We start from the raw sequence: 13,020 nt of genomic DNA, 5'->3' as shown, positions 1-13,020 counted from the left end.
GATTTCCTGTTTGTTATACTTTCCAATACAGCTTTGGCTCTTCATCACAATGAAATAAAGCATTTAATTGAATTACTGCATCTTTACAATCTGATTTTCTTTCAAAAGGTATTTCAGTTTATGGCTTCAAAGTCAAAACATTTTTTATCATCTGTTCTGAGGGACAGAAATCTCTTTTGTTGTCTACTCTATTTTTGGAGAATTAGTGACTTGGAAGAACCACCTTTTTATTAACAATCTGCATATTTTAATAAACCACTGTGATCAGTGTGTGCAGAGAATAAAATGTTGTAAAGTTGTATGAGTTCCAGACTCATCAGATAGGAATGGAATGAAGTAGAAGAGAGTATCACATCTACCATACTCTGTTTCATTGGCTCTGGAGCTCTCAGGGGAATTGCTTTGATCTGTGATTAAGATATCTTTTGTGTTTAGCTTGGAAGACATAGTAGACCTGCCTCTGACATTAGATTATACTCTGGTGACATCTGCCAATAGCAGGACTCACTATTATCGAAACAGATCTTCTACATTCTGTGCCGAGAAGCCCTCTGTCCTCTTGCTACATGTTTCACAATTACACTTGAGTTTGAGAACCTTTCTTCAACTGTAGTAAAATCCCACACAAAAAGGGTACTGTAGCACCCTATGAGCTATATCTAATAAAAGAATTGTAAAAGTTTGACAACGTCATTAAAATAATATTCCTTAGCATAACCCTTGTTGTGATAAAATGCTGAGTGACCAAAAGCGGTAACCCCGAGCCAGACTCGGGACCGCCTTGCAGTGTCCACAGGCACACGATACTTACCTTGTCCCTGGATCCTGCAATGCCTCCCCACTGTGTGATCGAGCGGTGTCCTCCTCGCTCAATTCACAGTGCCTGTGTGCCGACGATCTCCGTTCCCTGCGACGTTACGACGCATGGGGGGGGGGGATCGGCGCCAAATAAAAAAAAAGTAAATAAACACAGTACATACAGTATACTGTAATCTTATAGATTACAGTACTGTATGAAAAATAATACACACCCCTTTGTCCCTAGTGCTTTGCCAGGTGTCCTACATGTACTTTTGTATAATAAAAACTGTTCTTTCTGCCTGGAAACTGGAGATTGTCCATAGCAACCAAAAGTGTCCCTTTATGTCAAAAGTGGTTTTAGACCAGCTAGAAAACAGCGATAATAAATTAGAATCACTTGCAGAATTGAGCGATAGTGATTTGTGGGGAAATTTGTCATCAAATAATTAAAACTAATAATTTTTATTATTATTATATTATTTGTTATAATTGTTTATATGTATTTATTATATTATAATTTATGATTTTTGTGTTTCAAATTTTATTATACCCGGGATGTCTACTAGACTCTTGTTTGGACAGATTTAAGTGAGTTATTCCTAAGAATTGCAGTCCTACAATATAAAACACCAAATTTCCATGCAAAATAATGGTACCGCTTTCAGCTCCTAAAATCTGAAATAACCATACCGCCAGGGAGGTTGAAGTGTTACTAAAGTAAAAAAAGAATAATTCTTAATTAAATTAACAAGCATGTTATACTCACCTGCTCTGTGTAGTGGTATTTCACAGAGTGCCCCCAATCTGTCTCTTCTCAAGTTCCCCGGCGACGCTCTTAGCTCATTCTCTTGTTCATCTATCCCCATAGCAAACAGTTTTCTATGGAGGCACACAGTGTGTTTGCGCTCCCGATATAATCATCCACCAGAGGATCTTTATACCCCTTAATGGGGTAGGTGCATGGTGACCAGCTATGGTTATAAATGGAGGTGAGCACATATATGTGAAGGTTGAGGGACACTGAAGGTGTTTTTATTTGTCTGCGCAGTATCAACGGATTTACTCTCAATATTTGGGCTGATGCCACTGCTTTAGCTGATTTCCTGTTAGTAAAAGACGATTTGCGCTTTTCAGTCTGTTACAGCGTGATGAATGTGCTTACTCCATTACAAATGGTAGTTTTACCAGAACGAGCGCTCCCATCTCATAACTTGCTTCTGAGCATGCGCAGGTTTTTAACGTTGTTTTAGCCCACACACAATCATTTTTTACAACCCGAAAAACTACATCGTTTAAAACGTCGTAAAAAAATGTAGCATGTTAGAAATTTTTTTGGGTGGTTTTTCAGAACCCGAAAAATTATGTGAAGCCCACACACAATCATTTTAAATGACATTTTTCAAAAACTTATTTTTTTTCACGCCGAAAAATGATCGTGTGTACACGGCATAACAGTGCAGAAGGGATTGATGATTAAAAGATCCATCCCCTCCATTTCTAGATGATGCTTCATTCATAGTAACTCCTATGAATGAAGTAGCTGGGCAAAAAAGGTGGGCATAGATATAGGAGAATTTCCGTATTTTTGTATTTTGACTGCACTTAGGCATTAACTGCATTTTTAAGGGTAAGTGAGACATAATTGAAGAGTTGTATGGATACATTTTCCATGTGACCTCTTCCCTTGCACACTGACAGGCTCTGCAGCGCTGTAGGAGAAAGTTCTTTATAATGAAGATTTTCATAGGAGGTCTGGAAACAATCCAGCATTCTCCTGAATTGTTCACCTCTATCACATGGTGGATTGGTGAGACTAGTAGTTTACACAATGAAGATAATGTTCCTTGTACTTTGCTTGAAGCTCACAGAACGTGGCACGATCAACAGTTTTGTTCTCTACTTGCTAAAAATGCTCTTAGACTGAAATATAAATGCTAAAGCAGCCACCACATCTAATGACTGGTAAGCTGCAATATATTTTATTTTAGATATGATTTAATGTTAAGCATATTTCTATTTCTGAATATAGATACCTAAAATATATTTCCAAATTATTTTTTTCTTTATAATAATATTAATAATATTTCAATGTATGTATTTGCAGGCCTTCTGCATTAGCAAGCAGCCCAACATATTCAGATCTTCCGTTCATAAGAATATCCCCGCACAGAAATCCTGGGACGACATCGGACTCACCATTTAGCCCTCATCACCCTTATATCAATCCATATATGGACTATATCAGATCATTACATAGTAGCCCTTCACTTTCTATGATATCAGCAGCACGTGGACTTAGCCCTACTGATGGTAAGTTATGAAATATTGCAGCAAAATTACTAATTGATCCTCTGGATCCTCTGGATCAACTGTGGGTATGGAGTTGGGTGTATAGGATTGTACTGTGTTTTTTATTTTGTTTTTTTATTTTTTGTGGTTGAACAGGATGGACCTGTGTCTTTTTTCAACCTGACTAACTATGTAACTATGTAATGGTAGTAGAAGTAAGCACTCTATTTGTTTAATCCAACTGACCTGCTCAAGAGAAGGGAGAAGGAGGGTTTATGGGAGTGAAGTCCTTCACAGTGCAATGTCACCTATAGTAATGTACACAATGAATAAGAGTAAGGCCATTTGTTTCATCAGTTAAGTCACTTTTTTTTTTTCAACAATTTTCATTCGTTTTTCATCCGACCTGTTTTTTTAATGGAATAAACATAGGGCTTTGATCTGTTCCAAAAAATGAGTGACGTCATCCCTGCTCCAGCCAATCACAGTGCCGGAGCCGCGACACCCGGAAGTAACCTCCGGGAGCGATGGATGCGGCCGTGGGCTTCGGTCTAAGTCAAGTAATGCATAATGAGCTAGTATGCTAGTCATACTAGCTCACTATGGCTTTGTCTTGCAGGTTTTTGTTTTTTCAAGGGTTTACTTCCTCTATAAGACAAGTATAAAGACTTCAATACTCCAATACTGTGTTCAGTTATACCCAACTGGGAATTTGAACTTTTTATACTTTTATGATATAATAGCGGATTTTTTTTTATAGTTTTGTATTTTTAAAAGTGAATGTGCTATTACTTCCTCATTTCAACAAAGCCCATACTGAAGTAAATGTCATCAAGCATGCCCCTTAAAAAAATATCCTATAGACATGTTTGTAAGGCGCTACATTAATATACACTATGCCTTAACCCAAATGTTTCAAAACATTTAAAAAATAAAATGTATCATTTTAAAAAGCAATCAAGCTGGATGTAAATTTAGGATTTTACTTAGAATTGATAGCTTTCAGATTATGACCATGTATTCATAGATTGACTGTCAATTGAAGCACATTAGCTACAATCATCTTGGTGTAAAATGAGTCACCAGTAGAAGCAAATCTGTCCCTGTTCAGCATGTGAAAGGCATCCTCAACCATTTTCAGCTAGCTGCTCGACAGCAAAGGACATGTCTTATCTATTAGACACCTTAATAAATTATAGAAGATAAGACAGCATGGTAGGAAATTGCTAACATTTCCTCTTTTACTTTTTCTAAAACATCTTGCATTCTGTCTTCTCAAAGTGAGCTCTGCTGTTGACATGAGCCTACTATACATTGTATTTTTTTTCTGTTTTGTGTCTAAATCTGTAAATAACATCAGCAACATAAAACATAACAATCTACCATACCATTCATTTCATCTGTATTGTGTTCATTAACATATTGCAGAGAGACATGTTCGATGACAGCACCACACAGGGATACATACTTATGAAAAGTGACAGTTTTGTCACTTGGTTAAATATTCAAGAATAAATACAAGAAATTCTGTATACAGAAGTCATATAATTTGAGCTACATGAACGTTTTTATTTTTTATATTCAGAAAAGCGTGGTGCAAATCTCTGCTGGACTGCTGTCTCTTAGAAGGCGAGGAGGGGGGGGGGGGGGCAACATTTTTAGCCTATTAAAAAGGGAACATATATTTTTCTATGTTTTTTTTATATATACACTTAAAACATCAGCTTGATGTAAATAATCTTATTTCTTAATGGCCATACATATGGGCCAAATATCCGGTGGTATTGGGCGGTTCAATAGAAACTGTCTGACATTCGGCCCGTGTGTGAATGGAAAAGGTCTGCTGATGGGCATCCAATCAACGCACTTAGCCAGTGGTGGATTGTTAGTACAGGATCTCCTCCCGAGCTCTTCAGGCTTTTTACGTTCAGCCCGCTGGGTTGAACGGAAATAAAAAAAAAACAATAGTGTTGATTAGGCTTTACAGTGCAAGTCTATAAGAATGTGTGCCTGAAATGTTATCTGAACAATTGTTAAAAGATAATTGGGGCAATTGTACTGAGCTACTGAGTTTCTCAAGTGCTTGACCTCACAAATGCGCTTCTGGAAGAATGGTCAAACATTCCCATAGACGCACTCCTAAACCTTGTGGATAGCCTTCCCAGAAGAGTTGAAGCTGTTATAGCTGCAAAGGGTGGGCCAATGCAAAATTTAACCATACGGACTAAGACTGAGATGCCATTAAAGTTAATGTGCGTGTAAAGGCAGGCGTCCCAATACTTTTTGGCAATATAGGATATTATTGATAGAATTACATAGAGCACTGAAGAATACATGCATGGTCAGGAGTTACAATTTAAAATAAAGTCATGCTCTTTGTGTCTTTTAGTTCCTCATGCTGGTGTCAGCCCTGCTGAATATTACCAACATATGGCACTACTCGCAGGACAACGAAGTCCATATGCTGACATTATTGCTTCACCAACAACTCCAGGTGTTGGAGCCACTGCTCTTCATATGGAGTATCTTCATGCTATGGAAAGTAAGTAGCTCTTCTTGGCTCAAAGTAAAGTGGATCTGATTCCATGTTATTCATTTACCTGTATATGTGTGTGTGTTGTTTGTTAGCTCACTTACATACATATTCCTCATTTGCAGAAATAACATGTTTTGATTAAATTGCTTACTAAGAAAATGATATACAAGAGGATTCCTAGATATCCAAGTAAACATTGGATTTATTTAACTAAAATGTCAGGCTGTGATGAAGTTAAATTTGTATCTTAATTCCAGTGAGTATACCTTTCAAGTAAATTCAAAGTTCCCTGACCTGGTGCATTTTAGTTGATCAGGGGAGGCCAGACAAGAAAGCAAGTTAGAAAGTGGGGCCTACATCACTTCCCCCAGCCCACTCTCACTTTTTTTAAGTGGTGACTCTGAAATAGTGAAAATGCTTTCTCTTGGACTGACCTCACACAGACACAGCAGTGTATAGTCACTGTAAATAGTAACTTTAGATTGCTAAGTCATTCCAGAAAAATAGTTATTTCTCTAACTTTGCTTCAGTTATTCTGAATAGTACCATCAGTGCAGGATTGACCCACTAGAAGATAAAGCTGGTAAACTATCACTGGCTGCTATATCTTCATTGTTTTCAATTTGCATTTTACATTTTGGGTTTAAATATACTAGCCTCTCTTGTGAATCACCGAAAACCTTGTTTTTGTGTAAGATCCAAACAAATGACTGAAAGTGGGAAAGGTGTTGTATATTATCTGTGGCATGTACAGTATACTAACAACTCTACAAAATGATGGTTACTATGGGTTCTTCGTGGCTTTAAATATCCCTACTAGTTTTAATTCTGTGGTTTTTTTAATATGATCTTCAAAAAATGACATGTATTTATTTGGAGATACCTTATTGAGTCTTGGTCAAAGTCAAGATCCAACCACTGAAAATTGTTCTAATGCATGAGTACATGAAAGGTCTGGAAGGAAAATAACCGGCACTGAGAGTATGTTTTTTATGAAAATACTAACTGTTGTTGTTCGGATATTTAATTGTGGCTTTATACCATTTTTGTTACTTTTTTTATTTTTCATATATGACATTTTTCTGATTTGCCAATATATTAATTTAGTACTTGAGTTTTAAATAAATCTACAAAGCATTTTTGTCTAACACATATAACAACATAGTCATCAGAAAAACAAATGTAATGCCTAGTTTGCAGTTCATTCTCCATTAGATATAGAATGAGCAGATAGACTACGGTATATATAATAGTAGGGCTACTGTGGATGCCTCAAAACCCAAGCATTTGTTCTCTACTTTGTGCTTTAATGAGCTGCTTTCTGCTGTTTTGATACATGAAAAGTAACAACACTTATGCCGTGTATACACGGTCGGAATTTCCGACAACAAATGTTCGATGTGCGCTTGTTGTCGGTAAATCCGGCCGTGTGTATGTTCCATCGGACATTTGCTTTCAGAATTTCCGACAACAAATGTTTGAGAGCTGGTTCTCAATTTTTCCGACAACAAAAGTTCTTGTCGGAAATTCCAACCATGTGTACACAATTCAACGCACAAAAATTCCACGCATGCTCGGAATCAATTCAAAGCATGCTCGGAATCATTGAACTTAATTTTTCTCGGCTCGCCATAGTGTTGTACGTCTCCGCGTTCTTGACCTTCGCAATTTCCGACAACATTTGTGTGTATGTAAGACAAGTTTGAGTGAACATCCGTCAGAAAATAATCCACGGTTTTGATGTCGGAATGTCCGATCGTGTGTACGCGGCATAAGACTCCTTTCTCACTGGGGCGGTGCCAGCGTAAGCGGTAAAGCGCCGCTTTCCTGCTGTTATAGTGCCACTTTTCGGCCGCTATAGGGGCGCTTTTAACCCCCGCCAGAAAGGCTTAAAAGCACCCATGTTGCGGCGCTGCCGAATCGCTTTGCAGGCGCTTATGCAGCCATGCCCATTCATTTTAATGGGCATGGTGTTTTGGGAGCAGTGTATACACCGCTTCCAAACTGCCTTAAAGATGCGTAGTGCAAGCGCACTGCCCCAGTCTTTCACACTGGAGAGGCATGAGGGGTGCTATTTTTAGGGCTATAACTCCTGAAAGTGCCCCAGTGTGAAAGGGGTCTAACTCTGTTGGGGTGTTGGGAGCCAGAAAGTGGAAAATGTGCATACTGGAAACACATTTATATTTATTTTAACTGCTACCACATTTATCTTTTGGCCTAAGGTTTAATAACAATGTATTATGGAAACAGTCAGTCATGCGAGAATGACCTGGTTTTCTTTATTCCTATTTAATTTTTTGGTTTTGTGTGCCGTTGCCTTTTTGTTTTAAACTATGTATATTCTAAAACAATTATTTTAGACTAAAAATTATCAAAAAAGGAATTTGTAATTCCTTATGCAATTTTTATTAGTTGGTGTATTTCAGGTCGCTAAATTTCTTTACAGTCCTTTATGAGCTGAAAAATAAATAATATTTTGAACACTTTATGCCAGTGATATGCCAGTGTATGGGTAAACCACAGACTTTGTGATGCCTTACCAGGATGGAAGATGCGATAGTTTAAGGTCCAATCAACTCATATACAGTATGCAGCTCTTATTTCTGGTATCCTTCACATGAAGTTATAGCTCGGAGCCCCCACATCTGTTAGTTTGCTATCACCCTAAATGCTTTGGCTTCAATTCTTTCTGAGCCCCTGACCAGGATCTAGTATAAAGATAAGAAATTCTAACTTTTTTCCAACTTTTGTTTCTTGCATGATCATTCTGTGACTCATGACAATGTAATGTAAAAGCCTATTTATATAGTAATCTATGTTTAAAATGAACAGACATCGTTTTTTTTTTGCTGTTTCTGTTTATGTAAGGCTTAGTGGTGACAGTATTATTATGATTTTGCCTAAAGAAAATGAGTTCGCTATGGAGTGCTATATTATTGCCAGTCTTGCATCTCACAGTGTGAAAAAGTTTTATGTCCGCTGCCAAGTTCTATGGAATTTTCCAAAGTATCATGACCACGTGGTGTAAACAGCAAACAAGCATAGCTTATCTAAATATACAATCTCTTAGCACTAACACAATTAAGTACATAACTAAAATATACCATAGGTGCACTCAGCGTTGATTTCAATAGATTTACTTGATGTTTTTAAAACCATAAAAACATATCTAAATATATATCCTGTGCAAACCACAGAGAGAAATAAAATAATCACAAACTTTACACTACTTATTTGCCCTGTTATTTTCTGGGAGTATTTCCAACGTCAAACAACTTCTGGAGCAGACCTTGTAAGAACATCAAAGAGAGACTCTGGGAATTTTCAAATATGCTTTCTTGTCCTTTTCTTATTAGTCGTTTCCAGCTAAGACATTTATCATGCTTCTGAGTAGCATGGAGAAGCACTGGGAAATGTAGTGTTTAATCATAAATTCTTTTGGCCCAAGTAATGGCAGTCTGGCACGAATACAGTTATGTACTGTTCTTAAAAAAAAAGTTTGTCATCTTCATTTTCCTGATTGTCTATAGAACAGCATATGTAAGAAGGTTGCTGAATAATAATGTATAATAAACATGTCTAAAAAGTATAAGAGTTTTACCATGTCTAAAAACATGCATCTTATTGCATAATAATTTGCTTAGCAAGTAGCAATGTCCAGAAATCTATAGCCATTAGATCTCAATACAGTATATATCTGATATATTTTTTTTTTTGCACTACGATATTAGAGGTCAGTTTTCCAATGACCTCACAAGGCATTCATTTAAACTGTGCTTCTAAAAACATACTTGGGTGGCATATGGCCCATGAATAGCTTTAATCTAAGCTGTCATTGGACAGCTCAGATCACAGTCATAAAGTACAGAGCCAATCAGAGTGACTGTGTACCTTGTGATCACTGTGAATCAATTTTGAGCAACCCTACCTCCATTGTGAATAGTCTGAATATCTGTAAGCGCAGCAGGAAAGAAGTGTGTGGGGTAGATTGAAAGGGGAGGTTCTAAAGTGCCGCTGGCCACCAATGATGATTGGATATTTTTTTTTATTTTTTAAAGGTGGGGGTAAAAATGCCACAGACCACCAATGAGTGTGGGGTTATTAAATACCACCAATAAAGCTACACCTGTCTCACAGTGTAAGACAGGTACACTGTAGCTGTTGTTGAGTTGTCAATCACCCCTGCTACACTAGTGAAAACTGAAAATGGCCTGGAAATGAAGGGGTATATATAGGCAAGTGCTTATGGTTATGGTTAAGCAATTACTGTTTCTCAATAGCACCATATACAAAAATAGTAATAAAAGAAGATGAAACGCATTGCCTTTGCCAGCTTAAACTGCCTAAACTGATGTGACTTTAAGTTGTTTGTTTGTATCAAACAATCTACAGACTGTAATTTTTTATTAAACCTGTGTGATGTGGTTTAACCCCCAGTTTTGCAGAAATTATCACTTGCCATGATTAGTAGTATTCAAAAGCATTACTGCATTTCTTATAAAAAAATATTTGTAGTCAAGGAGAGATCAATAACATTGTACTTGGCTACCTTCACAGTTTTCTTTAATTTATCCCTGGAACATTATGTTTTAATTTGTCAATTTTCTAGGCAGCTCATTAAAAAAAGATTTGTGAATACATGTTAGACAGAACTATTCTACAAGGTACGCAAACAATGCCGGCTGCAAAAGACAGAAATCAAGTGTCCAGCCAAAAATGCACCCCCCTTGTTAAACTGTTATCACATTTGCCAGTGAAAGCACATACACCCTAACCACTGAGTACATCATTTCTGATATACCGTATTTATCGGCGTATAACGCACACTTTTTTCCCCTTAAAATCAGGGGAAAATCGTGGGTGCGCGTTATACGCCGATCCTCGCTGTCTGAGCGCCGCCGACAAAGACCGAGCCGAGTGTACTGCGCACTCGGCTAGGCTCGGCCACGCTCGGCTCCGCCCGCAGCCACGCGAGGGGAGCCGAGAGGATCCGAACACACCGGAAATCTGGCTCTGCACAGCTCGACCGAGGTGCCAAATTCAAACACACACCGCTGCAACCCCCGGCAGACGGACGCGACGGACACCGACAAGGCTGGACGGACCCGCAGACGGACACGACGGACACTGACAAGGCTGGACGGCCCCCGCGCAAGGCCGCAGACGGACGCCGGACAAGGCCGCTGATGGACACTGGGCAAGACAGCAGACGGACACCGACAAAGCTGGACGGACCCCGCACAAGGCCGCAGACGGACGCCGGACAAGGCCGCCGATGGACGCCGACAGCAGACGGACACCGACAAGGCTGAGCATCCAAAATGTTAGTTTTTTTCCTAAACTTCCCTTCTAAGCTTGGGGTGCGCGTTATACGCCGGCGCGCGCTATACCCCGATAAATACGGTATGCAAGAAATAAGTTAACCACTTTAGCTCTGGAAGATTTACCCACTTCTTGATCAGCACTGCGTTACTTTAACTGACATATGCGTGGTCGTGTGATGTACCCAAATGAAATGTATATCCTTTTGTTCCCACAAATAGAGCTTTATTTTGGTGGTATTTGATCACCTCTGCAGTTTTAATTTTTTGTGCTATAAACAAAAAACGAGCGACAATTTTGAAAAAAATTTATTCCATAAAAAAATTAAATAAAAAAATGTCTTCATTAATTTAGTCCAGTTTGTATTCTGCTACATATTTTTGGTAAAAGAAAAAAATCCCAATAAGTGTACATAATTAGTTTGCGCAAAAGTTATAGCGTCTACAAACTATGGGATATATTTTGGGAATGTATTTTTATTTTATTACTAGTAATGGCAGCGATCAGCAGCTTATAGTGGGACTGCGATATCAGACCCATGAGTGACACTTTTAACACTTTTTTGGGAACCGGTGGCACTAATACAGTGAGCAGTGCTTAAAATATGCACTATCACTGTACTAATGACACTGACAAGAAAGGGGTTAGCATCAGGGGAAATCAAAGGGTTAATTGTGTTCCTAGGGGGTGCTTTCAAACTGTGTGTGGGGTGCTTGTACTGTAAGAAGACAGAGATCCATGTTCCTGCTTAGCAGAAACACAAGATCTCTGTCTTCTCCTGTCACAGGACGACAATCTGCCTTGTTTACATATGGCGGGTCCTGGCCGTGCCCAACATGTGATTCAGTGTAGTGGGGAGGTGCTTTTACTAGTGGAAGGCATTGATCAGTGCTCCTGTTTTACAGAAACACAGGATCCTTTCCTTCTGTACTGACAGAACGGCAATCTGCCTTGTTTACTTAGGCAGACTACCATTCTGCCTAAGTAAAAACCAGAAGTGCAGAATCACGTATATATATGTAATTCTGCGCAGGGTGGCCTCCCTGTAGCAGTAAATGTGCTATGGGGCTGTCGGCAAGTGGTTAACCATGGGTATATGGTGTGTAGATCTCCATTTTGTGTGGAGCTGGATGGTCACAGGCAATATATTTTCATATTTTGTTACAATGCTGAAGAAAATCCCTACAGTCTTAACATAATTGTACTTTTCTGTGGATTTCAGGTGTGTTTGAGTAAGTGGAGGAGACAGAATTCCTGAGAACAAAGCTTTTTAATTTTCTAAATTAATGAAATTGTGCACATTATACTCCTGCTAGACTGGGTTTTGTAATTCAAGTTTGTGTGAGAATGTTTCTTATTTACAAAATCACAATTAGAAAAAGCTTTCTTAAATTAGTATTTTTCTTTTAGAAAACATGTGAAATACCACTAGGTGGTGCAACCACTTTGTATTAAAGTAATATATAAGCCATGTCTCTTTTTTTGAATTTTTGAATAAAATTAAAGTGGAGTTTCCATCCCAATTTTTTTTTTCATTATTGTGCTCATTAGACCTAAAAAAGAAAAAAATGCCTGTTGCTATGCGGTCCCACAAAATCTGCCTTCGGAATCACCTAGGATTCTGACATCATCTGCCTCTGCTCCTCAGCACGCTAATGCTCCTGGGAAATGTGTGTCATCATTTCCCAGGATGCAGTGCGCTTCCCCATTATAACTCCCCATCCAAGACTTCCAGGAAGTAAGTGCTTGTGGGCTTCACAATGCCCACAAGCAAAATGACAACAGTGTGGACATACCGTGTTTCCCCGAAAATAAGCCCGGGTCTTATATTCATTTTGGCTACAAAAGACCCAGTAGGGCTTATTTTCGGGGTAGGGCTTGTCATGTGCTGATTTCTCCCCCAATCTCCCTCCCTGCCTGTCAGGAATCCCCAGTGGCCAGTGGAACCGAGTAAAACTGCCTGCAAAACTCAAGAATTCTCTGGATCACAGTATCAGATAATGAAAACTGTACCTTTCTGCAATCCATGTGTGACAAACACCTTCACATAACCCTGCACCTGTGTCCCGCCG

The 13,020-nt window shown here is 38.7% G+C and overlaps 1 protein-coding gene across 3 annotated transcripts in view; it reads left to right on the top strand.

Moving 5' to 3' along the window:
• The window catches only part of GLI3 (GLI family zinc finger 3), a 300,765-nt gene that overhangs the window by 176,888 nt on the left and 110,857 nt on the right, over window positions 1–13,020 (top strand). For all 3 annotated transcript variants that reach the window (XM_040353245.1, XM_040353244.1, XM_040353246.1), the window contains 2 exons: window positions 2,906–3,111; window positions 5,480–5,632. In XM_040353245.1, the coding sequence (XP_040209179.1) occupies window positions 2,906–3,111; window positions 5,480–5,632 (359 nt within the window). The remainder of the gene's footprint in view (window positions 1–2,905; window positions 3,112–5,479; window positions 5,633–13,020) is intronic.

Source organism: Rana temporaria, chromosome 5 (assembly GCF_905171775.1).
Source record: "Rana temporaria chromosome 5, aRanTem1.1, whole genome shotgun sequence".
Classification (NCBI taxonomy): Eukaryota; Metazoa; Chordata; class Amphibia; order Anura; family Ranidae; genus Rana; species Rana temporaria.
This window is presented reverse-complemented; position numbering and strand designations above follow the sequence as displayed.